The sequence below is a fragment of the Scyliorhinus torazame genome, chromosome 1 (assembly GCF_047496885.1).
Source record: "Scyliorhinus torazame isolate Kashiwa2021f chromosome 1, sScyTor2.1, whole genome shotgun sequence".
NCBI lineage: Eukaryota > Metazoa > Chordata > Chondrichthyes > Carcharhiniformes > Scyliorhinidae > Scyliorhinus > Scyliorhinus torazame.
Window position 1 is genome coordinate 20,710,405 of NC_092707.1, and position 27,042 is coordinate 20,737,446.

The following is a 27,042-nucleotide window of genomic DNA, read 5'->3' on the forward strand; positions in this document are numbered from 1 at the left end:
CTTCTGAGGGTTGCGAGTCAGTGGAATTCTTCACCGTAGAGGCTGGGTCGTTATATTCAACGTTGCTGATAAGACAGATTTGTAACGAGCAAGGGCATCAAGGGTGTAGTGTTTGAACGCCTGTCTCTTTAAGACAGTACAGCTAAAAAGGATCAGCTGACTTGAGGGACCAATGGAAACCGAGAGTGAGTGATCACCCCAGAGGGTGGAGTCCTCTCTTGAACAAAATACATCTAGCAGCCATGTGATAAGCATGTGAGGACTTGGAGCTGTGAACTGCAGCAGCCTAATGCTGCAAAAAATCCTGTACCAAGTTACTCTTAGTTAGTAAACACCTTGTTCCTAATGAAGTCTGAAGTATTTTGACAATGCGGAAGGGTGCCCCAATACATAACAAGGGGTTATGGGGATAAGTGAAGTTGAGGATTATCACATCAGATCAGTCATGATCTCATTGAGTGGTGGAGCAGACTCGATGGGCCGAATAGCCTACTTCAAATGCTGTGTTTAATGTATTATTGCTAAAAATAAATTATTTCTTCTTGGGAGCAAACCTGGAGGAAACCCACGGGGAGAAGGTGCAAGCTCCACACCAAAGGTCGGAATTGAACCCGGGTCCCTGGCGCTGTGAGGCAACAGTGCTAACCACTGTGCCACCATATGCTGGCATTGTGGTAACGGTACTGGGCGGGAAATCCAGGAGGTTGAAAATAATAATCCAGAGACGCAAGTTCAAATCCCACCATGGCAGCTGGAGAATCTAAGCGTTTAGTCAATTAAATAAGCCTGGAATAAAAAGCTAGTATCAGCAATGGAGACTATGAAACTGTTGGACTGTTGTAAAAACCTAACTGCTACTCCTACCTCTCTGCTCTACACGTAACCCCAGACCCTTACCATGCTGATTGACTCCTAACTGCCCCCACCCCCCGAAACGGGCCAGAAAGCCACTTACCTGCAGCAGAAATTGCTACAATTGACCATGGTAGCTCCAGAGGCAGTTTACCACCACCTTCTCAAAGGCATATAGGGAAGGGCAATAAATGCCAACATTCTGAGATCGAATAAATTTTTTAAAAACTTTATGCCCCCTGCCCCATGAGTAAATCTCTGCATCCCGTAACAGCCTCCCTGAACAGGCGCCGGAATTGGCGACTAGGGGCTTTTCACAGTGACTTCATTGAAGCCTACTTGTGACAATTATTCATTTCATCTCATTCATTCATCAACCTCCCTCCAGATCGCTGCTCATGCCCTCCCTCAAATCACAGCACCCAAACTCCTTGCACACAATAAGCACCTCTCTCTTTCCCCCCAACCTCCAGACTAACACCTTGTAGCGTTTTAACATCATTCTGTGCTGGTGTCTGGGGTCGGCCAAGGAGAACGGAAATAGGCCAAACTCCACCTTTCCTACCCAGCCTCCCCGAACAGGCGCCGGAATGTGGCGACTAGGGGCTTTTCACAGTAACTTCATTTGAAGCCTACTTGTGACAATGAGCGATTTTCATTTCATTAGTTATCGTCTTCTGTCTTTGACCAGTGCATCACATGGAAAGGTTTCAGACCCCAGCATGAGGAAAACTGTGTCGGCATTGGGTTAGATAGCAGGATGGTGGCCTTCTGCACCAAAAGGGCAGGCACGAATGTGGTGCAGGCAGGTTCCTCGCGGGAACTCTGTGACAGGAGCCAGCCCAGACACTACAGGCCGAGTGGACTTTGTGGCTAACAAAATCTTGTCTGGAGCTCGACAAGTTGGCTGAAACGTTCAATACATTTCAGCTGCCCGAATCTCCTTCTCATTCAAACTCTGAACACCCAACATCCAGAGTCTGATGCTGTTAAATCCATCGCCTGGCAGCACACTCACTGACCCACTTTCACCATAAGATGAATTTAACAGGATAACTGCAGAATTAAAACATGGGAAACAGCTTTGAAGGCAAGAGGAGATTGACGTAATACATTGACTAAATGTAATCGACGCAGTACGGAAAGCTAACTTCCTGCTGAGCCCGAATTAAAATTCTGAATGTAGATTTTAACAGGCCAAAAACTCTGCTGGTGTTAAAATAAACTGGCTGACACCAGGTCACCATGTTGGTGCAATAACACGCATCTACCTGCAGCAAGACAGGGAAATTCCACTGCAAAGTCTCACAACAGTTTAACCTTTTGCTTCTCAGGATGTGGGCAATGTGACAAGACTGCATTCATTGCCCAGCCCTAGTTGATAAGAGGTGGTGGTGGTAGTGGTCTTAAGATTGGTGCGAGGCACAGGCAGCACTCGCAGAAGAACTGTGATGCAAGCTCCTCTTCACCAAGATCTGATGATGTGGGAACGGATCCGGGGGAGGAGATCAGTCAGGCACAGCCACCCGACTTTCCGGCGAGTGACTTGTCTCCCTGGGCTGAAGGTAACAAGTTAGAGCGATGGTTACCGACTCAAGACTTTCTGGCTGCAACCCCTGCCACCCACTTTCCAACTGCCTCGCAATCTAAGAACCACCCCCCCCCCTCCCCCTCCCCCGCCGCCCTCAAACACGATTAAAAGCCCCTTCAAGTCCCTATCTGCTAACATTACCATTGTGAACCTTAAATGCTCCTCTCGTGGAGAATGATTTTGATGATTAAAACACAAGTGGGTGGGTGTACACAGAATTTGCAGCACAGAATCAGGCCTGGGGCTGGTTTAGCACACTGGGCTAAATCGCTGGTTTTGAAAGCAGACCAAGGCAGGCCAGCAGCACGGTTCAATTCCCCGTATCAACCTCCCCGAACAGGCGCCGGAATGTGGCGACTAGGGGCTTTTCACAGTAACTTCATTAGAAGCCTACTTGTGACAATAAGCGATCATTTCATATCCCCAATTGAGGGACAATTTAGCGTGGCCGATCCACACCTACCCTGCACATCTTTTGGGTTGTGTGTAGGAGGGGGGTGTGAGACCCACCCAGACACTGGGAGAGTGTGCCAACTCCACACGGACAGTGACTCGGGGCCAGGGATCGAACCCGGGTACTCGGGTCCGTGAGGCAGCAGTGCTAACCACTGCGCGGGCCTGCGGGGCGGGGGGGTGAGACCCACGCAGACACTGGGAGTGTGTGCCAACTCCACACGGACAGTGACTCGGGGCCGGGGATCGAACCCGGGTACTCGGCGCCGTGAGGCAGCAGTACTAACCACTGCGCGGCCCGTACCCAATCATGAAACCTTCTATCCCTTTCACCCTCGCGCAATCAACTAACCTCCCCACCTATACTAGCCTCAAGCACTGTGTGGAGTAGTGAATTCCATGAGCTAGTGATGATTGCACGGAATGGAATGACAAATAAACCAAACGTGTAATATTTTCTCATTTTAACGGAGGTAATGTGATATATATATTTTTTTTAAAGGCTATAATACAAACGCTGAATAAAATAATTAAAAGCAGAAATTTATAAGGAAACATTACCTAGCAACTGAATGTATCCTCTGCATGAGACTCGTCTGTGCTAACTACTATTTTGATATATTCAAACAAAGGCGATCACTAAACTACAGGGTGCATAATGCTGCATTAATCGTGGGCTGCCATTCAATTTGCAAAACTATCAACAGACTCAAACGCAAAATCATGCATAAGACATAGACGAAGTTGAACTGGAAATCCTCGATGGGTGGGGTGAGACACAGGTGCAGAATATAATTTATGAGGCAGAGACTAATAAAAATGCACTTAACGCATGGTAATAGAATCTAAAAGTCATCTGGGCTCACAGCACCGAGGGAGGTTATTCGCCCACCACATTTGTACCAGCTTCTTGCTCAAGTCTTCATATAACTCAGAATCCCAACAGTGCAGGAGGCGGCTATTCGACCCATTGAGTCTACACCACCCCCCTGCTCCGATAGAACAACCTACTTGGGCCCAATTCCCCCACCCTATTGCGTATTATTAGCATGGCCAATTCACCTGACCTTTGGACTGTGGGGGGAAACCGGAGCACCCGGAGGAAACCCACGCAGACACGGGAAGAACGTGCAAACTCCGCACAGACAGTCACCTGAGCTCAGAGTCGAACCTGGGTTCCTGGTGCTGAGATACAGCCGTGCTAATCACTGTGCCACCTTGCATTTATATAGCGCCTTTCGCCACTTCAGGATGTCCTAAAGGGCTTTTCCAACCAATGGAGAACTTTTACTGTGTAGCATGCTGCAAGCTCCGACAAACAGCAATGTAATAATGACTGGATAAATACATATCCAGGGAGAATGTCCCTGCTCTTCTCTGAAATGGCCCCCAAGGGATCCTTCACTTCAACCCAAGGGCAGACAGGGCCTTCAACATCTCATCAGTTAGAAAGTGGAGAGGTAGGGCTGGTATCATGGGTGTACATCTGAAAACAGATGTTGCGTTTTTGAATGATGGTCACCAGGGGGCAGCCACTCAGCTGGATGATGGTGAAGAGGCACGGAAGGAGAATCATTTGATCAACGGCTCAACCACCGACGGCCATGCCTTCAGCTACCTCGGCCTCGAGCTCTGGTATTCCCTCCCTAGACCTGTCTGCCTCTCGTTCCCCCTTTGAGACACTCCTTCAAACCTACCTCACTGACCAAACCATTGGTCGCCTGTCTTAATATTTTCTTGTTGGTTCAGTGTCTTAACGCATGCACCGTGTGGTGCTTTATTACATTCAAGGTGCTATGTAAATACAAGCTATCAATGTAAAGTTAAAAATACCAATGCGCGCCTCCTCGATTTCAAATATTTATTGAATTTGACTGAAGGCTGTGGTCTCTCCCTCCACCAATCCGTGGCAAAGCAGTCCATGTTCCAGCAATCCTCTTGAATAAAGGCACTTTTCCTAGCTTCACGCATTCAGTATCAACTTGACAAGCTGTTTTCATATTGGCTTGCTGCTGCTGCTGTGAGGAGCAGGGTGCAGAATGGCTACAGCTTCTGGGAAGGGTAAACCCAACCGGAGGCCATTGCCTTTCCCCATTCAATCATATCTGAAGATTGTATCTCCCCGTGTTTGTGTCTCCCCGTGTCTGTGTGGGTTTCCCCCCACAACACAAAGATGTGCAGGGTAGGTAGATTGGCCACACTTAATTGCCCCTTAATTGGAAAAAAATGAATTGGGTACTCTAAATTTAAAAAAAAAAATCTGAAGATTTTAGAATTGAAAAACAATACATATTAAATGCACTGTTAGAATACTCTGCCCCGGGGCAGCACGATGGCGCAGTGGTTAGCACTGCTGCCTCACGGCACCGAGGACCCGGGTTCAATCCCGGCCCCGGGACACCGTCCGTGTGGAGTTTGCACCCGTGTCTGCGTGGGTCTCACCCCCACAACCCAAAGATATGTCGGGTAGGTGGTTTGGCCACGCTAAATTGCCCTTTAAAAATTGGATAAAGAAAAGAATTGGGTATTCTAAATTTATATAAACAAAAAGAATTCTCTGCTCCAGCAAAAACAGTCCCAATAAAACAAATCTCGCCTCTTAACAAAAGGTTTGCATCCCAGACACCATCCTGGTGAATCGCCCTGTGCTTTAAAATGTTCTTTCCACAAATGGAACGCCCCAAACTGCACATAATGTAGTTTAATGACAGCCTCATGCATTGCGTGTAAATAAGACTTTCAATGTAATAAGTCTCACACTAAATTATGACAAGGTTAACAGCTTGAGCATATCTTGTGAACAATCTTATACCTGAACTGCACAACCCCCCCCCCCCCCCTCCCCCCCATATACGTTTTTGCACATCAGAGAGGCTGGTCTGTAACTTGCATTGCCATGTTCGGAGCTCAGCAAAACTTTGATGCAGCTTATAAACTAAAACCGAGGTCTCCATCTTCATTTTATTTATTTTTTAAAAAGCCTCTCGTCTTCATAGTTAACATGACGGGACACTAAAATAAAGCCGGTTATGCACATGTCCAGTCTTGCCAGCCAGTCACTATTTTCGCTCCCACGTACAATATGCTCGCTTGCATATTATGGCTGAGGTATTTTTGACAGCTTGGAGCTCACATATACAGCAATTACATTTTTTTTTTTCAATACCGCCTGCCAAGTGTGCTGGTTCCAAATACCTCAAACTGCATCCTTCCAACATAGTCAGGAAACAGTGGCGAGAATCAGAATGTGAGCCCAATTGGATTTCCCACTTGGAAGCCCAGTGTTCTTGCAGGTGAACTGGACAGGTTAAGGAAATGACTCATTATAATAACCCAAGTATTATTTTTAGCTGCTGCGTGAAAATCATTATTTACTACCTAATAGTTACTGCAATATTTTCAGAGCTATTTCACCTGGGGGCATACAGAAAATAGTTCACGAAAATAGTCACACGATAAATGTTTGTTTTTTTTAAATTGAAGCAAATGGTTCAATTTCTTGTGAAATGTGCTTGGGTTCCACCTACTGTATTCAGAGATTCGCCAACGGAGTTGGGCTTAAAGCCTATCAATTGAAGTGGTTTTGGCACCATTCTCAAGCGAATGCTACGAAAAAGAGAGAGATAAAGGGCGGCTGGAAGTTAAACTCAACCTTCCAAAAAGGAGGTTCAGTGCCTCTGCACTCACCTGACTATACTCGCACCAGACTTCCAAGCAAAGGGTACACATCCTTTTTAAAAAAGTTATGCACAGCATAAGCAATCCCAATTAACAAAAACGGAATGGATGTATTCAACATTTGTTCGGCTATAACCACCAACCTTTTGTTTTTACAAACTTGCTGTCAGAAGCATCTTTAATCGTAAAGTACCCGTGGGCCAATTCCAATTTTTTTTTCTTAGCTGGGGTCCAGTGGGTGAAAGAGCAACAACTGTTTTTTTTTTAAACAGGTGGGTGATGGCTGGTGTTTGCATTAAGCTGAAGCTGCACTAATACAACAACAACGCCTTCTTTCTCCAGTGGCAGCATCAATTATTTACTGGGTTTGGAGTGGTGCATTTGTTATTTTATTTTTTTTTAAATGGGCCACGTCCGTGAACAAAGCCACCTGATAACGCTCATCTGGTGTGAGCTGTAAAGCTCCAGAGTTGCAGCACGCTTTTCACATTTAGAGCTCAAGACATTTTTGCATCAACACAGGGGAGATCTGTGGTGAGTAAAAGCGAGAGTGACCGACCAATGGCTCAATTTTCTTGGTTTTAAGAACTAACTCACTCCTTTCGACTTTTGCTTAGCACAGTCCTGGTCCAACTTCAGCCGTATCTCTGGAGCTTATGCTGCCATTGACAACCTTACTGAGCCTTAGAGCTCATGCAAATCTGTAGTGAAATAGCACTACCCTGTATAGTGCTTCTCTCTTTTCACAGTACGAAGTCTTACAACACCAGGTTAAAGTCCAACAGTTTTGTTTTGATGTCACGAGCTTTCGGAGCGCTGCTCCTTCCTCAGGTGATTCAACCGAGGAAGGAGCAGCGCTCCGAAAGCTAGTGACATCGAAACAAACCTGTTGGACTTTAACCTGGTGTTGTAAGACTTCGTACTGTGCTCACCCCAGTCCAACGCCGGCATCTCCACATCTCTCTTTTCAAGCATTGAACATTCTGACTAAGTGGATTAAAAACATACTGAAGATGTTGCATTATACAAAAACACCTCTTTATGTCGGTTCTGTTGTCTCAATTAACCTGAGCAATGCCACTCTGGGATTTCGTAGCAGCCTAGTCGCACCCTACCTGCTCACCTTTGTACCTTGTTCGCACTATTTTATTCTCACTATTTTACCAAAAAGAACCATTTTACAATTCCCACCAACATACCAGTACAGGCTTGTTGAATATGGCTTTTACTCTAGTCAACCGTAAGAAATCGGAACAGCAGGGCAGCACGGTGATACAGTGGTTAGACTGCTGCCTCACGACGCCGGGGTCCCAGGTTCGATCCCGGCTCTGGGTCACTGTCAGTGTGGAGTTTGCACATTCTCCCCGTGTTTGCGTGGGTTTCGCCCCCACAACCCAAAGATGTGCAGGGTAGGAGGATTGGCCACGCTAAATTGCCCCTCAATTGGAAAAAATTAATTGGGTACTCTAAATTATTATTTTTTAAATAGGAACAAGAGTAGGCCATTCGGCCCCTCGAACCTGCTGTGCCATTCAATCGGATCATGACTGATCTGACATTCCTCACGTCCACGTTCCTGCCCTTTCCCCGTAACCCTCGATTCCCTTACTGATCAAGAATCTATCTCAGCCTTAGATATACACAAGGGCTCTGCCCCCACAGCTCTCTGTAACAAAGAGTTCCAAAGACTCACAACCCTCTCAGAGAAGAAATTCCTTCTCATCTCCACCTTCAAATGGGCTCCCCCAAGGCAGCATGGTGGCGCAGTGGTTAGCATTGCTGCCTCACGGCGCCGAGGTCCCAGGCTCGATCCCGGCCCTGGGTCACTGTCGGTGTGGAGTTTGCGCATTCTCCCCGTGTTCGCGTGGGTTTCGCCCCCACAACCCAAAGATGTGCAGGGTAGGTGAGGGATTGGCCACGCTAAATTGCCCCTTATTTGGAAAAAATGAATTGGGTATTCCAAATTATTTTATTTTTTTTAAAAAAGGGCTCCCCTTTATCCTGAGACGGTGCCCTCTGGCCCTGGACTCCCCCATGAGAGGAAATATCCTCTCAGCATTTTAAGCCCCTTAAGAATACTGTCAGTTTCAATGGGATCACCTCTCATTCTTTTAAATTCCAATGAGTAGAGTCCCAACCTGTTTAACCTTTGCTCATAAGACATACTCCATACTCGTGATCATCCTCGTGAACCTTCTCTGAACCACCTCCAATGAAATAATATCTTTCCTGAAGTAAGGGAACCAAAACTGCTCCCAGTGCTCCAGATGTGGTCTCACCAGTACCTTGTACAGCTGCAGCAATACTTCCCAACTCTTATACTCTAACCCCCTTGAAATAAGGACCAACATTCCATTAGCCTTCCTGATTACCTGCTGTACCTGTGTGCTAGCTTTCTGTGTTTGTGCACAAGTATCCCCAAGTCCCTGTGTGTTGCAGCTTTCTGCAGCTTTTCTCTATTTAAATAATACTCTGTTCCTTTGGTCGCCCTTCCAAAATGAATAACTTCACATTTTCCCACTTTGTACTCAATTTGCCAACTTTTTGCCCACTTACTTACCCTATCAATATCTCTTTGCAAACTGTTTCATATCCTTCTTGCAATTTGCCTCTCCCCCTATTTTTGTGGCACCTGCAAATTTGGCTACAGTACATTTGATTGATCCTTCCAAAATCATTAATCATTCCTTACAATTTGTACTAAAAAAGTGTCAGGGAAGAGACAAACAGCATGGAACAATTTGTAAAACAATCACAAACCCGAGACCTATTCGGGAGTTGTGCAATTAAGAACTTCTAGGTGCTCTTTACAATGAAAAATAAACATTTCTTATGCAACCTAAAATATCACATGCAAGAAAAAGCACGCATGTGCACACAAATTGGGAAGACCAAAAATGTCCCAACCCCAAATAGGAGTTGCTGGAGGTTTAAGAAATTATTTAAAAACAAACAAACGTCCTGCGGAGTTACCTTGAACATTCCCGGTTTGAATCACTGCACCATTGGCGGCCGGGCCTTCAGCTGCCGAGACCCCAGGCTCTGGCATTCCTTCCCTACATTCACCGCCTCTCTGCCTTAAAACCTACCTCTTGGACCAAGCTAGTGGTGATTGGACCCAATATCTCTTGTACGGCTCACTGCCATATTTAATTTTATAATCTCCTGTGAAGTGCCATACAATGTTTTATTGCATGGACAAGTTGTTGCTGTTAATTTCATATTTATGTCTTTGTAAATCAGAACACGTGCTTCTATATTTCTACAGCTTAACCAGCTCAGCATGGTTAAACTTGAAAGTGAAAACATCAAAAGCAAATCAAACCCATAATAATAAAAATGATTAAACAATGAAGTTGACTAAACTTCATTTGACAGACCCCTTTATAAAGTGGAAGCTGAGAGCAGCACAGTGGCGCAGTGGTTAGCACTGCGGCGCAGTGGTTAGCCCTGCTGCCTCACGGCGCCAAGGTCCCAGGTTCGATCCCGGCTCTGGGTCACTGTCCGTGTGGAGCTTGCATGTTCTCCCCGTGTCTGCGTGGGTTTCGCCCCCACAACTCAAAGATGTGCAGGGTAGGTGGATTGGCCACGTTAAACTGCCCCTTAATTGGAGAAAATGAATTGGGTATTCTAAATTTATTTTTAAAATAAAGGGGAGACTGGGGGGGATCCCCAGTAACTCTGGGGCAATGAGAATGGACAAATTGCACCCAGGGTTCACTAGACTGAGTCCTAGGATGAGAGGATTGTCCTAGAAGGAAAGATTGATCACGGCGGCACAGTGGTTAGCACTGTTGTTTCACAGCACCAGGGTCCCAGGCTCGATTCCCGGCTTGGGTCACTGCCTGTGCGGAGTCTGCATGTTCTCCCAGTGTCTGCGTGGGTTTCCTCCGGGTGCTCCCGGTTTCCTCCCACAAGTCCCGAAAGACGTGCTGTTAGGTGAATTGGACATTGTGAATTCCCCCTCCGTGTACCCGAACAGGCGCCAGAACGTGGCGACTCGGGGATTTTCACAGTAACTTCATTGCAATGTTAATGTAAGCCTACTTGTGACAATAAAATTATTATTATTTCTGAACTTTCTCTGAAGCCTTCACGTCCTGCTCTAAATCCCTCCAACTTTCTCCCCTCCTATACTGGAGGAGCTGAGGTATGGTCGCACAAACATTAATTATGGGCAAAACAGAGACAGCAGTGGGCATCACAGTTCAACCTGATCCTGCACTTCATTCATGTGCACTTTCCAACAGGAACCACCGAATTGCAGACCTGACCAGAGAGCTCGGCCTGATCCTACCCCACCTTACCCATCTACCTCCAGCCCCATCAATTTCCTTTGGCTATTTTTATTACACACGCAAACCAGCTCAAATGCACCTCAGCTTCTAGCCCCTCCCAACTCAACTAACACAAAACTAGGTGGGCAGCATTGCCAAATCCCAAAACTTCCAAACACGCACTTATCGTAAAGAGCAAAATTTAAAATTCACCAGAAAAATAAATGCACATGTCCACTCATGTTGCTAACGAAAAGTAACAAAAGAGTAAGCACAGTCAAAGCAGACAGCAGCTAGTCAGGCGTATTTCTGTGCTGACACTCGACAAGCAGTGCGCAAAAACAGAATCTATTAAAAGGTGTTGGTGGATCACGCCCAAAAGACTTGCAGTGGATTAGTTTTCGTACATTCCATGGCAGGGAAGCACTGGCCAAGTATAAAATGCAATAAAAATCTAATTTTTGAAACAAGAAGGGAAAAAGGTTATATTGGAATAATATACAATATGCAATGCTCGCATTCCAAGCATTGTTTGGCATCTTTGAATTTGTCTATATATGTGTTTCTGGAACAGACCTCTTCATTCACCTGAGGAAGGAGCAGCGCTCCGAAAGCTAGTGATATTGAAACAAACCTGTTGGACTTTAACCTGGTGTTGTAAGACTTCGTACTGTGCTCACCCCAGTCCAACGCCGGCATCTCCACATCATGGAATAATATGGTGAAGCTTTTATCTTTGGATGCATCCTGCCTGATCCTTCAAACATTTAATTATTCCCACTTATTAGGAATTTTCATTTATGCAGCAAAACAATGCAACAGATATTCTGGGATGACTTAAATCAAGGCGATATCCATGGATCATATCAAGTTCCTAATACGTGCAGCGAAAGCTCTCTGATTATACAACGAACCGTAATGATCGCAAATCTGTTTCTGGATCAGACGAGGCCCCATCTGCTCTCTCAGGTAGGTGCACAGGATTCAACAGGCAAACTTTGAAGACCACCAGGAGGGTTCTTCTTGGTGGTCTAGCCAATATTTACCCCTGAATCAATATCACAAAAAACAGGTCTATCTGGTCATTTACCTCATTGCTGTTTGTGGGAACATACCGTGAGCAATACGATTGCTGCGTTTCCTTCATGGTAGCACCGACTAAAATTCAAAAACACTTTCTTGTCCGCAAAGCGCTTGGTACATCCCGTGGTCGTGGAAAAACTCCAGAGAAATGCGAGCTTTCACTATTCTTCAAGAGCTCCGATTACTCATTTGCTCTCCTCTATCCCGAAGGAGCAGAATCTCGCTGGGATGCTGTTCAAAGATTGTACCTTCACCCTTCAGGTTTGAGCAATGTCAGGGAAGGCTGATGGCCTATCTGACAATGGCGATTACAACGGCCAAACCCAGTTTCATTATCAGGTATTAGATAGCAATCGGAGTCACCAGAAGAAGAAAATTTGTAAGCACCGCGGGATTCATTTGATAACCCTTTCACAGGCTGATGGGCCAAATTGCCTCCTCTGTGTATCATTCCAAGAGGAGGAAACCCGAGAGATCGCAAGATCCCAATTGTCGTCATGGTTAACTTAGCGTAGACGGGTCTGACTAAATCTTACCATGTTACAGGAATAACCCCGGCACACACCCTTGTACTGGACTTAACATGATCAACAGATCACATGGAAATAGATGCATTTTCGCCGTGCCACATCATGTCTACCAGGATGCGCTCAAAGCACTTCCGTGTACAATAAATTATCTTTGAACTGCAGTTGCTGCTGCTGTGCAAGTATTAGTACGGACACCCATATTAGAAATTGGTTCCCCTCTCTTGACTTCCATTAAGGCAGCACATCGGCCCCAGCACTTGGCTGCTGAAGTACAAATCCGGGATTCCCGTAAAGCGGTTACTGAAACCTTGGGCATATTGAAGATTGAGTATTCAACTGCACTTCCGTCTCCATTCAATTCATGAAATAATAAATCATTGTATAACACCAGTAAATCTGAGCATGTTAGGGAATCATCCACCATGTCGTGGAGGTGCAGCATTTAATTCTAAAATCGAATACTGGGATGCAGAATTCTTTTTGCAGAGCAGCTCCAGCCCCAAAAATGAAAAAAAGAAAATCTGAAAATCTACAATCGCCAACATTTAGCTCCAGCCTCAGCGGAATCTGCATCTCGGAGCAGAGCGTACTCAAGACACGGACTCCCAAATGCAGCCGGTTTGCATCGATGCAAAAGCAAATTCACAACCACGTCTCTTCAAAGTGACGTTTGGAGTTAGGATCACAGAACGAGAAGGCGAAATGGCAATGGTCAAACAACAACATGGTGGAGTTATGGCCGTTCACAGTACATAGAACATAGTGCAGAAGGAGGCCATTCGGCCCATCGAGTCTGCACCGACCCACTTAAGCCCTCACTTCCACCCTATCCCCATAACCCAATAATCCCTCCTAACCTTTTTGGACATTAAGGGCAATTTATCATAGCCAATCCACCTAACCTGCATGTCTTTGGACTGTGGGAGGAAACCGGAGCACCCGGAGGAAACCCACGCAGACACGGGGAGAACGTGCAGACTCCACACAGACAGTGACCCAGCGAGGAATTGAACCTGGGACCCTGGCGCTGTGAAGCCACAATGCTATCCACTATGCTACCATGCTGCCCCTAAAAGAGTAAAAAGAGTAATTTACCGAAAATAATACGGCATTCATCATTTCCTGGGATGTGTGGAGGACATAATTCAGGATTTTCTTTAAATAAACAAAAGCATGTTTTCTGGAGTTTTTTTTTTAAAATAGCTGCTACGAGCGAATATTTATACAGAGCCAGGTGAACAATATAATACAAAGTCAAGAAGGCATACGGCATGCTTGCCTTCATTGGCCGGGGCATTGAGTATAAGAATTGGCAAGTCATGTTGCAGCTGTATAGAACCTTAGTTAGGCCACACTTGGAGTATAGTGTTCAATTCTGGTCGCCACACTACCAGAAGGATGTGGAGGCTTTAGAGAGGGTGCAGAAGAGATTTACCAGAATGTTGCCTGGTATGGAGGGCATTAGCTATGAGGAGCGGTTGAATAAACTCGGTTTGTTCTCACTGGAACGAAGGAGGTTGAGGGGAGACCTGATAGAGGTCTACAAAATTATGAGGGGCATAGACAGAGTGAATAGTCAGAGGCTTTTCCCCGGGGTAGAGGGGTCAATTACTAGGGGGCATAGGTTTAAGGTGAGAGGGGCAAGGTTTAGAGTAGATGTACGAGGCAAGTTTTTTCCGCAAAAGGGTAGTGGGTGCCTGGAACTCGCTACCGGAGGGGGTGGTAGAAGCAGGGACGATAGTGACATTTAAGGGGCATCTTGACAAATACATGAATAGGATGGGAATAGAGGGATACGGACCCAGGAAGGGTAGGAGATTGTAGTTTAGTCGGGCAGCATGGTCGGCGCGGGCTTGGAGGGCCGAAGGGTCTGTTCCTGTGCTGTACATTTCTTTGTCCTTTGTTCTTTTAGGGTCAGGGTGCTGCATTTTGACCTCTAGGTAATTTGGACATTCTGAATTCTCCCTCAGTGTATCCGAACAGGGGCCGGAATGTGGCGATTTACGGCTTTTCACAGTAACTTAATTGCAGTGTTAATGCAAGCCTACTTGTGATTATTATCCTTCTGCCTTTTGTCAGAGTAACTTTGAAAGAGCTATCGAATTAGACATACTCCTCTGCCCTTTTCCCATAGCGCTGTGATTTTGTTTCTCCTTCAGGAATTTATCCAATTCCCTTTTGAATGTGTGACTGAATCTGCCTTCACTACCCTTTCAGGAAAGTAGTCAATAGTTATCCCTCTGCACAGCTGGCGTGTAATAAAATGAAGGGTCGCTGTTAGTCTTGTCATTTTGAAAGGGGAGGGGCGGCGGTGAGGGAATCTCTCATTCTGCTTGGGGCATTATGACCTGCTCAACTTACTTTCGGCAAGAGGTCATCTTGTAAGCTGGTTGTGGGGGAGCAGGGGGAAAGACAGTGGAATGTTCGTGAGATCTGGGGTGGAATTATCAAGCATATTTATTTTGCTTTTTATTTCTCCCAATTTAAAAAAGGTCTTCGTTGAAAGCATAAACCAGAAAACACACATAGCAGACCTGTGGCATCTGAAGAGGATCCAACACTGAACCACAGAGGAATATAGTAGCCTTGCAGAGGATACCAGGGCTTAAAGGAAAATTGCTTGTCACAAGTAGGCTTCAAGTTACTGTGAAAAGCCCCTAGTCGCCACATTCCGGCGCCTGTTCGGGGAGGCTGGAACGGGAATTGAACCGTGATGCTGGCCTGTCTTGGTCTGCTTTCAAAGCCAGCGACTAAACCAGCCCCATTATGAGGAGAAGGTGCCTTCACTTTAACTTGTACCCCCTCGAGTATAGAAGGTTGGGAGGAGTGATCCAATTGAGGTGTTTGACATAATAATGGGATATGATCAGGCAACGGGAGGCAGTGGAGCGGGAGGGGGGAGAGAGAACTATCTCCTTTGATGCCAGGAACAGAGAACAATCTTTAAATTTAAGCTATGCGGATTTTCCCACACGAAGAATAGTGAAAATCCAGAACTTGCGGAGGACAAATTAAACTTTTCAAGATCTGGATCAATGGATTTCTGTTGGACAAGATTTAACCAGGGAACAAAGGCAGGAAAATTGAGTTGTGGAACAGATGAGACATAGTCTAGCCACTTAGGAAAAGGCGTCAGCCAATGTTCCCAGCACCAAAACTCTTAACCACTCTTCCCAGATGCTGCAAATGTAGTGTGTGCATTCACAGTGTCCAGCATGTTGCATTTCCAATTCCAACATTTCCAGTTTTGCCCTTCTATCTTTTAGCGCTTACTTCAGAATGGCACAGTCTCGCAAAATATCTGGTTCTAATCGAGAGGCGTGCTTCCTGGCTCCAACAAAAATAACTCCGATTTGTACATTTCCAAACCCCCACCATCCCCCCACCCCCTCAAATGCAAGAAGTCGCCAAGCCATTTCAAAAAAATCCATTTGCTTTAACATGGAACTTATTCTGCAGTTCGTATCTTATGTACTATTTATAATAATCTACATTATGGTCACAAGTCGGCTTACATTAATTAACACTGCAATGAAGTTACTGTGAAAATCCCCTAATCGCCACACTCCGGCACCTGTTCGGGTACACAGAGGGGGAATTCAGAATGTCCAAATTACCCAACAGCAAAACTGTCAGGACTTGTAGGAGGAAACCGGAGCACCCGGAGGAAACCCACGCAGACACGGGGAGAACGTGCAGACTCCGCACAGTGACCCAAGCCAGGAGTCGAACCCGGGACCCTGGCATGTGAAGCAACAGTGCTAACTAACCACTGTGCTGCCGTGCCGCCTAATAAGAAAAAAGAACAAAGAAAAGTACAGCACAGGAACAGGCCCTTCGGCCCTCCAAGCCCGTGCCGACCATGCTGCCCGTCTAAACTAAAATCTTCTACACTTCCGGGGTCCGTATCCCTCTATTCCCATCCAATTCATGTATTTGTTAAGATGCCCCTTAAACGTCACTATCGTCCCTGCTTCCACTACCTCCTCCAGCAGCAAGTTCCAGGCACCCACTACCCTCTGTGTAAAAAAACTTGCCTCGTACATCTCCTCTAAACCTTGCCCCTCGCACCTTAAACCTATGCCCCCTAGTAATTGACCCCTCTACCCTGGGGTAAAGCCTCTGTCTATCCACTTTGTCTATGTCCCTCGTAATTTTGTAGACCTCTATCAGGTCACCCCTCAACCTCCGTCGTTCCAGTGAGAACAAACCGAGTTTATTCAACCTCAACCTTAATATATTAAAAATATCATAAGACCCAACAGTATTATGCAAAGTTCCTTGGCTGTTAATTATGGTTTGCGACGTTTTACTCTCACGGGGCAGCGAAGAGGACTTTTTTTTAAAACCTTGAATTGCAAATACCCATGCAATGCTCATTAATAATCAGCATCACATCAACACACTCATCTATACTTTCTGCCAGAGAAGGGACACGGCTTCGGGGACACCCAGGGAAGGTACACGGCTTTGGGGACACCCAGGGAAGGTACACTGCTTCGGGGACACCCAGGGAATGTACACTGCTTCGGGGACACCCAGGGAAGGTACACGGCTTAGGGAAAACCCAAAAGCAAGCAATGATAGCACAAAAGAAACATCTTAAAATGCTCTTTGCTGCTCTTAAATCTGCACACAACATCACGTATCCTGACCAGATTTAGAAGCGGATGAACTAAAGAGAAAATGCATACATCGATTAAACTTTTACAGAAATATTTCACAACCAGCCAGATTTTAGTGGTGCCTCACACTGCAACAATCTTATTAGTAAAGTGCCCAACAGTCAAAATGAGCTGATAACTTCCAAACATTTAAACTTTCTTGATTTGCCGTGAAGAAAAGCTTTCAACTATTCTGTTGCCATTCCCTCGACAAGACACACTGACAACAATGTAACTTTAATGGGTTTTCCCACAAGACATGTTACAGTAGATGAAAACGCAGAGCAGAGCCGGAGTCAATACTCCACGTAGCAATCCACTGAATTATTCAATCAAAATCATAAGAAAGAACAAATTCCTGAATGTGCACAATCCTGTACAAGGTGCACCTTATCCATCCCATGAGTGTGGATTTAAAAAAATAATCTCTGAAGTGAAAAAGCCAATGTCTTTTTGGGAAGGCACGTGTTCAGGGTTTATTATTAAAATCTTGTTTTATTTATGAATTGATTGATTGATCGTGCCTGTAGCACTGCACACACAGGACAACCTAACACATCATGTACTTGGAAGAAGCCAATTAGCGACCTTTCAATAAATAGTCATCACATCCATCTCTTGATTCAGGTTTCCAAAGCGTAAAGTTTAACTTTCAGTGCAAAATGCCAATTAATTGGCCTTAAAAATCAAGCACGCTCAGCTTTGTAACTTTTACAACTTCAAAATTAAAAAAAGAGAGTTTCCACATTCTCCTCCCCAGGGGAAAGTTGTCTAACACACACCTAATAATAATAATAATCTTGGTCACAACACTGAGCAAGGCAAAAAATGGCTGGTTGTACGTCTTTGCTGAAATCAAAGCAGTAAAAAGCAACTTGGGAGAATCGATAGATGATATTGGAAAATATGGTTCAAAGTGGGACTTCACCAAAATCCTTTAGGCTTTTTGATTCCGTCGTCTCACCCTGAAGTGTATATGTTGTGCATTTGAAGTGACATTCATAAAGCCTTAGAATAGAGGTTAAAAATGATTTTACATAGTAACCAAGTTTTAACAAATACACAGATGTCCATCCCACCCCTCCCCACCCCAAGTCTCATAGAACAATTGATTTTAAAAGGCAGATTCAATACGTTTCCTTGTTCTCTGCAGCGATTTCTCAAGTTCACATCATTACATTTTAACCGAAAATTCTGAACACTCCTCACAGCTATAAAACTGATTTTGCAGGATTGAATATTAATATCTGCGGTCACCATTTCTGCACCCATGCACCTCCACATTAAAAGCAAGCAGGGCAACCCTGACCTGGGCAGCATTAAAGAATTGTTGAAAGATTATTCACTTGTCTGCGAAAAATTAAACCTCCCAATTGCAGCTATATTAATGTCATGTCCCACAGGGTTAAAGAGACACCCATCTGAGTGGGACATTGTGGCCAAAAGATCTGATTAATTCTTAATCTGCATCAAGGCATTATACATAAGCTGCCCTTTAAGCAAGAAACTAGGGTTAAACTGAGAGGTAGATAATTGAATTTAATAATTTTACCTTTCTGATTGGCATTGCATTCCCCTAGCGATACAATGTGCGCTTGCGGCGGGCGGGTGAGGGGGGGGGGAAGAGGAGACCGGCAAAAAAAGGGGACAAGGTTTATCCGAATTGAGCGATTGATAAAAAATAATGTTCGGTGCAGAGGATGCGTTTGCTTAAAAACCCCGCCGTCTTTTTGGAGGAGGAAAAAAAATAATCCACAAACCTCCCTTACATTGGGGGGGGGAAAAATATCCAAAAGAAAAATCTGTATGGGGTGGACTAGAAACAGATAAAGGGAAACACACACCAAACAAAAAGAAAAGAAAGAAAAGTTTACACTTGCAGCTTTGCTGATCAATACTCGCTTCGGCCGATGGCGCTCACGCCAGTTCAAGCAAATTGTCCCGACATGGATTTTATTAGTCAACCCCCCAAAAAACATTGTTTCAGTCAGAAAATGAATAATCTCCACATTCTCAACTGGATTCGATCGATTTTAAATCGTGGGAGGGGAAAAAATGAGGGGGGGGGGGAATCTGTGAGGGGAGGGGAGAGAGGGGGAGGAAGCCTCTTTCGTTTAACAGAGAGGGGGAGAGAGAGAGGACATGATGACCACAAGCTTGCCAAGGCTGGTATTGCTGGCTTCAGGGGTAGGCACAACACAAGAGGCAAGGGGGGGGGGGATCTGAACACTTTTACTGGCACCAATTGTACAAGCAAAAAAGGCACCGAAACCTTCCACCTCGGACACACACACACAAACAGCCCCCACCCCCCTCCGAACAGGGGGGGGGGGGGGTCACACACACACAAATAACAGCCCAGCACCAGTGAGAGACAAAGTTGGGAAGGATACCTTGAGACATCCGCCAGGTTTTTCAGTGTGTACCACACCAGGTCTCATCTCACAGTCTTTCCACCGCCATCTTGCTAGCTAGTGACGTTGGTATCTCACCCCTGACCCAATATTTGAATAGAAGCCAAGAACGAGAAAGAGAGAGAGGGGAGGGAGAGAAAGAGGAGGTGGTGGTGGGGGAGGGAGATAGAGAGAAAGAGAGGATGTGAAGAGAGAGAAATAGCCTGTGCCAATTTGTACAGCATTGCAAGCTGACACCCGAGCTACAATGTAGCAACTTTCCCCATTGAGCAACATTGTTACTGCTCAGAAACATTGACACTTAGTATCAATTTTTTTTTTTGGGGGGGGTTGTGTTATTTTGTATCCCCCTGGAGGAGTGAGGACTGAAGAGCGATTTCTATATTATAAATGTATGGGTCTCTCTCTCTCTTTCCCAACCTCTCCCTAATTTTATTCAGCTTCTCTCTGCTCATGGGGGAACTTGGCTTCCCAAGGGCAAGGCAGCTGCAATGTATCATTCATGCCATGACCTGCATTTATTTTTTGTAGCTTTTTTGTTCTGCTCAGCAATCCCGTGCCACAGGCAGTCTTTTTTGGGGGGATAAAAATGTTCCTGGTGCTCTTTTCCTTTTTCCATATTTATATATATCTTGGTTTTCTTTTAAATAAAGGGAGGGGGGTGGGAAATAAACATTCAAAGATCCTTTTTTTTAAAAATTGAAAACCTGTAAAAACACAGCGTGCAGAAGGGAAAGGTTTTTTTAATTGTGCAGAAAGGCTATTGAAGTGCTTACGGTAACAAACAAAAGATAAGCTCACAGATGTTCCCATCGGAAATGAAATCATTGAAGAGTCCACCCTCCCTCCCTGCAGCCGGGATTGGTTACTTTGGGGCGTTCTCGGTATCTGCGAGGAACGTGTATGGTCACCGGCGCTATCTGTTACATGTCGTCAGCGCAAATCTCATACCATATTTGGGATGAGTCATTGACTTTTAAAAATATATATATACACACATGTTGTGCAACCTTTTTTTTCCTGGTCAAAAAAAGAAATCCCTGTTTACCGCCTGGAATTCACCAGCGATTGAAGTGACTGCAATAAAAGCGCACAGCGCCTGTTGTAATACACATGTGTGCCATTTCAGGGTGAAATTGCCTCCATTCCCATTCCAGTGGGCGCAACGGAGTCCCGAGCACCCCCAATGGGTTAATTTCAGTGACCAGCAACATACACCCCGGCAACACTACCCACCCTCTTTAAGGCAAAAAGACTTGTGTCAAACTGCAACGTCAGCCCTTGGGAGTGGAGTGATGATCAAAGTTATTCCACAAATATCGCCCCTCTTTATTATTAGCGGCAAACCCCCCCCCCCCCCCCCACAAAAAAAAACTGGGCAGCGAGAGGACCCTTCCGACCTCAGCATATACTGGGAGGCAATCCTGTTTCATCAACCTTGCTTTGTTTCTGCCCAAACCCAACGTAACTGATCCTCTGCCCCCCCACCCCCCGCCAAAAAAACATACACACTTTGCCACAACGCACACATTTCCCTGACACCTTGTGGCTTTCTTGGCAACTGCAACTGATCACGCTGCAGCTTTAACAACAGATCAGAGAACAGGCTGGAGACACTCTGTGGGCCATCTGCAGGATCGAAGGGGAGGAAGATAGGGTTAGCTTGGGTCTGAGGATCACAAATGGAGAAGTACGCTGAAAGGCGTTAAGAAGGGAAACCGAGATGGTGCCACACAGTCAGGAGGGTTCGGGGGCTACTAATCAATCCCAACCCGGCTGCCAGCACTGGCGCTTCACAGCGCCAGGGTGCCAGGTTCGATTGCCGGCTTGGGTAACTGTCCGTGCGGAGTCTGCACACGTTCTCCCCGTGTCTCTCCGGGTTTCCTCCGGGTGCTCCCGCTTCCTCCCACAAGTCCCGAATGATGTGCTTGTTAGGTGAATTGGACTTTTTGAATTCTCCCACCTTGCGTGGACCCAAACAGGCGGGCGACGAGGGGCTTTTCACAGTAACTTCATTGCAGTGTTAATGTAAGCCTACTTGTGACAATACAGATTATTATATTAAGGAAGGCCCAGGTTTGGCTGTCACTGTACTGCATCCCCCCCCCCCCCCCCCCAAAGGAGAAAACAAGTTTGACAACTTTAGATCTTAAATATTAGGAATTTTCTCTCAGACAGCCAGCACAGGGAGTGGAGGACGTCTGCACTGCTGCGTGGCATGGAGTTAAATATGTACCTGAAAAGGTGCTCCACACCCTAGTGTGTGTGGGGGGTGGGGGGGATCCTGCTATCTTACTCCAGCTTGGGGCTGGTTTAGCACAATGGGCTAAACAGCTGGCATGTAATGCAGAACAACACCAGCAGGGCGGGTTCAATTCCCGTACCGGCCTTTCCGAACAGGCGCCAGAATGTGGCGACTAGGGGCTTTTCACAGTAACTTCATTGAAGTCTACTTGCGACAATAAGCAATTATTATTATAATGTGCAAACTCCACACCGACAGTGACCCAGAATCGAACCTGGGACCTCAGTGCCGTGAGGCAGCAGTACTATCCACTGCGCCACTGTGCTGCCCCAAGAACAAGTTCACTTTTACCCACATTATATTCCATCTGCCAGATATTTGCCCACTCACTTTTAAAAAAAATTTAAAGTACCCAATTATTTTTTTCCAATTAGGGGGCAATTTAGCATGCCAAATCCACCTACTCTGCACATCTTTGGGTTGTGGGGGTGAAACCCACGCAGACACGGGGAGAACGTGCAAACTCCTCACGGACAGTGACCTAGGGCCGGGATTCAAAGCCGGGTCCTCAGCGCCGTAGGCACCAATGCTAACCACTGCGCCACCGTGCTGCCCCATTTGTCCACTCACTTAACCTGCCTACATCCCTTTGCCGACCCTCTACCTCATCGTGACAATTTTGGTCCCTCGATCCAAGTCATTGATATGGATTGTAAATAGTTGAGGCTCCAGCACAAGTCCCAGTGATCCACTCAAGCATCATGCTGAATTTCTATGACCGAAGTTGGAGTGATTTTGTTTCTGGGTTGAAGCCAGCATTGGCTGAACAGTTTCGCCTCTGTTCTGTAAATTGAGTGAAGTGAGGGGAAGAACAGGCCAGGACAAGAACAAAATGGAAAGATTAGAAGTGATTAAATGGCAAAAGTCAACCATGGTTAGCATTGTTGCTTCACAGCTCCAGGGTCCCAGGTTCGATTCCCGGCTTGGGTCACTGTCTGTGCAGAGTCTGCAAATTCTCCCCGTGTCTGCGTGGGTTTCCTCCGGGTGCTCTGGTTTCTTCCCACAAATCCTGAAAGACGTGCTGTTAGGTAATTTGGACATTCTGAATACTCCCTCCGTGTACCGAACAGGCGCCGGAATGTGGCGACTGGGGGCTTTTCACAGTAACTTCATTGCAGTGTTAATATAAGCCTACTTGTGACAATAATAAAGATTATTATTATTAGGATGGCAAAAAGTGAGGAAGGTGATGACACAAGTAAAAACAAATAAACAATGGGTCCACAGGAGATGTAAATGGTGGACAGCAGAATAGCAGAGGAGATTCCCAAGATTACTAAATTGTCCCCTAGTGTCCAAAAGGTTAGGTGCAGTTACTGGGTTACGGGGATAGGGTGGAGATGCGAGCTTAAGTAGAATGCTCTTTCCAAGGGCCGGTGCAGACTCGATGGGCCGAATGGCCTCCTTCTGCACTGTAAATTCAATTCTATGAGATGATGGGGAGTGCGGAAAATCTGGTAAAGCGGTGAAAGAATTTCTTCCCCTTATTTTGAGGCTATGCCCCCTAGTTCTGCTTTCACCCGCCAGTGGAAACAACCTCCCCGCATCTATCCTATCTATTCCCTTCATAATTTTATATGTTTCTGTAAGATCCCCCCCGCATCCTTCTAAATTCCAACGAGTACAGTCCCAGTCTATTCAACCTCTCCTCAAAATCCAACCCCCTCAACTCTGGGATTAATCTAGTGAATCTCCTCTGCACACCCTCCAGTGCCAGTACGTCCTTTCTCAGATAAGGAGACCAAAACCAAACACAATACTCCAGGTGTGGCCTCACTAACACCTTATACAATTGCAGCATAACCTCCCTAGTCTTAAACTCCATCCCTCTAGCAATGAAGGACAAAAATCTGTTCACCTTCTTAATACCCATTGCACCTGTAAACCAACTTTTTGCGACTCATGCACTAGCACACCCTGATCTCTCTGCACAGCAGCATGTTTTAATATTTTATCATTTAAATAATAATCCTTTGGCTGTTATTCCTATCAAAATGGTTAACCTCACATTTGTCAACATTGTATTCCATCTGCAAGACCCTAGCCCATTCACTTAAACTATCCAAATCCCTCTGCAGACTTCCAGTATCCTCTGCACTTTTTGCTTTACCACTCATCTTAGTGTCGTCTGCAAACTTGGACACATTGCACTTGGTCCCCAACTCCAAATCATCTGTGTAAATTGTGAACAATTGTGAGCCCAACACTGATTGCTGAGGGACACCACTAGCTACTGATTGCCAACCGGAGAAACACCCGTTAATCCCCACTCTTTGTTTTCTATTAATTAACCAATCCTCTATCCATGCTACTACTTTACCCTTAACACCATGCATCTTTATCTTATGCAGCAACCTTTTGTGTGGCACCTTGTCAAAAGCTTTCTGGAAATCCAGATATACCACATCCATTGGCTTCCCATTGTCTACCACACTGGTAATGTCTTCAACAAATTCCACTAAATTAGTTAGGCATGACCTGCCCTTTATGAACCCATGCTGCGTCTGTCCCAATGGGACAATTTCCATCCAGATTCGTCGCTATTTTTTCCTTGATGGTAGATTCCAGCATCTTCCCTACTACCGAAGTTAAGCTAATTGGCCTATAATTATCCGCTTTCTGCCTACCTCCTTTTTTAAATAGTGGTGTCACATTTGCTAATTTCCAATCCGCCAGGACAACCCCAGAGTCTAGTGAATTGTGGTAAATTATCATGAGTGCATTTGCAATTTCCCTAGCCATCTCTTTTAGTACCTTGTGATGCATTCCATCAGGGCCAGGAGACTTGTATACCTTTGAGCTTATCACTGAGCTTAGGAGGAACTTTTTCACCCAAAGGGTTGTGAATCTATGGAATTCCCTGTCCAATGAAGCAGTTGAGGCTCCTTCATTAAATGTTTTCAAGGTAAAGATAGATTGTTTTTTGAAGAATAAAGGGTTATGGTGTTCGGGCGGGAAAGTGGAGCTGAGTCCACAAAAGATCAGCCATGATCTCATTGAATGGCGGAGCAGGCTCGGAGGGCCAGATAGCCTACTTCTGCTCCTATTTTTTATGTTCTTATGTTCTTTAGCCCCATTAGCTTGCCCATCACTACCTCCTTCGTGATAACAATCATCTCAAGGTCCTCATCTGTCATAGCCTCATTTCCGTCAGTCACTGGCATGTTATTTGTGTCTTCCACTGTGAAGACCGACCCAAAAAACCTGTTCAGTTCCTCAGCCATTTTCCTCATCTCCCATTATTAAATCTCCCATTATTTACCTTAGCCATTCTTTTTTGTTTTATATATTTGTAGAAATGTTTACTATCTGTTTTTATATTCTGAGCAAGTTTACTCTCATAATCTATTTTACTCTTCTTTATAGCATTTTTTAGTAGCTTTCTGTTGCCCCCTAAAGTTTTCCCAATCCTCTAGTTTCTCACTAATCTTTGCTACTTTGTATGCTTTTTCCTTCAATTTGATACTCTCCCTTATTTCCTTAGATATCCACGGTCGATTTTCCCTCTTTCTACCGTTCTTTGTTTTTGTTGGTATAAACTTTTGCTGAGCACTGTGAAAAATCACTTGGAATGTTCTCCACCTGTTCCTCAACTGTTTCACCATAAAGTCTTTGCTCCCAGTCCACCTTAGCCAGCTGATTTGATTTGATTTGATTTATTGCCACATGTACCGAAGTACAGTGAAAAGTATTTTTCTGCGGCTGAGGGAACGTACACAGTGTGTACATAGTAGACGAAAGAATAATCAACAGAGAACATTGACAAATAATACATCGACAATCAGTGATTGGTTACAGTGCGGAACAAGGGGCCAAACAAAGCAAATACATGAGCAAGAGCAGCACAGGGCGTCGTGAATGGCGTTCTTACAGGGAACAGATCAGTCCGAGGGAGGGTCGTTGAGGAGTCTTGTAGCTGTGGGAAGAAGCTGTTTCTATGTCTGGATGTGCGGATCTTCAGACTTCTGTACCTTCTGCCTGATGGAAGGGTCTGGAAGAAGGTAATGCCTGGGTGGGAGGGGTCTCTGATAATGCTGTCTGCCTTCCTGAGGCAGCGGGAGGTGTATTCAGAATCAATGTGGGGGTGGCAAGCTTGTGTGATGCGTTGGACTGAGTTCACCACACTCTGCAGTTTCTTGCGATCTTGGGCCGAGCAGTTGCGATACCAGGCTGTGATGCAGTCGGATAGAATGCTCTCTATCGCACATCTGTAGAAGTTTGTGAGAGTCGATGTGGACATGCTAAATATCTTTAGCTTCTGTAGGAAATAGAGACGTTGTTAAAGCTCATCTCATCCCATTGTAATCTCCTTTGTTTAAACACAAAACACTAGTGTTTGATTTTACCTTCTCACCCTCCATCTGTATTTTAAATTCCACCATATTGTGATCGCTCCTTCCGAGAGGATCCCGAACTATGAGACCATGAATCAATCCTGTCTCATTACACAGGACCAGATCTAGGACCGCTTGTTCCCTCATAGATTCCATTACATACTGTTCTAGGAAATTATCGCGGATACATTCGAGAAACTCCTCCTCAAGGCTGCCTTAACCGACCTGGTTAAACCAATCGACATGTAGATTAAAATCCCCCATGATAACTGCAAAAACAGGCAAATCATTCCATAAACATGAAAAACACATAGGACATACGATAAATACACAATGTACGGACATAGACACAGACAGCGGGTGAAGCATATGGAGTACAGTGCTACCCAGTAGAGAAGGTGGTGGAGAGATCAGTTCGGTCCATAACAGGGTCACACAAGATTCTGGGGAAGAAGCTGTTTTTAAGTCTGCTCGTGCGTGTTCTCAGACCTTTTTATCTTCTGCCCGATGGAAGAAGTTGGAAGAGTGGATAACCGGGGTGGGAGGGGTCTTTGATTATGCTGTCCGCTATCCCCAGGCAGCAGGAGGTGTAGATAGAGTCAATGGATGGGAGGCAGGTTCGCGTGATGGACTGGGCTGTGTTCACGACTCTCTGCAGTTTCTCACGGTCTTGGGCCGAGCAGTTGCCATCCCAGGCTGTGATGCAGCCAGATAGGATGCTTTCTATGGTGCATCTGTAAAAGTTGGTAAGAGTCAATGTGGACATGCTGAATTTCCTTAGTCTCGGCGCTGTTGTACTCTCTTCGTCCTATTGCCCCCTAATCGGAAACATTTAAAAAAATGTTTTGGGCCGATGACCTT

The 27,042-nt window shown here is 45.5% G+C and overlaps 1 protein-coding gene across 3 annotated transcripts in view; it reads right to left on the reverse strand.

Annotated features, from left to right (window-relative positions):
- hic2 (hypermethylated in cancer 2) overlaps window positions 1-19,678 on the reverse strand; it is a 134,290-nt gene extending 114,612 nt beyond the window's left edge. Inside the window, exon 1 of one of the 3 annotated variants that reach the window (XM_072474663.1) lies at window positions 19,522-19,678. Coding sequence is in view for 1 of the 3 variants with exons in the window: in XM_072474575.1 (XP_072330676.1) it covers window positions 18,681-18,700 (20 nt within the window). In the remaining 2 variants the exon portion in view is untranslated. Of the gene's footprint in view, window positions 1-18,680; window positions 18,705-19,521 lie in introns of those variants that run through there. The other 2 variants (XM_072474492.1, XM_072474575.1) reach the window with 2 other exon arrangements.
- Window positions 19,679-27,042: the final 7,364 nt, after the last annotated feature.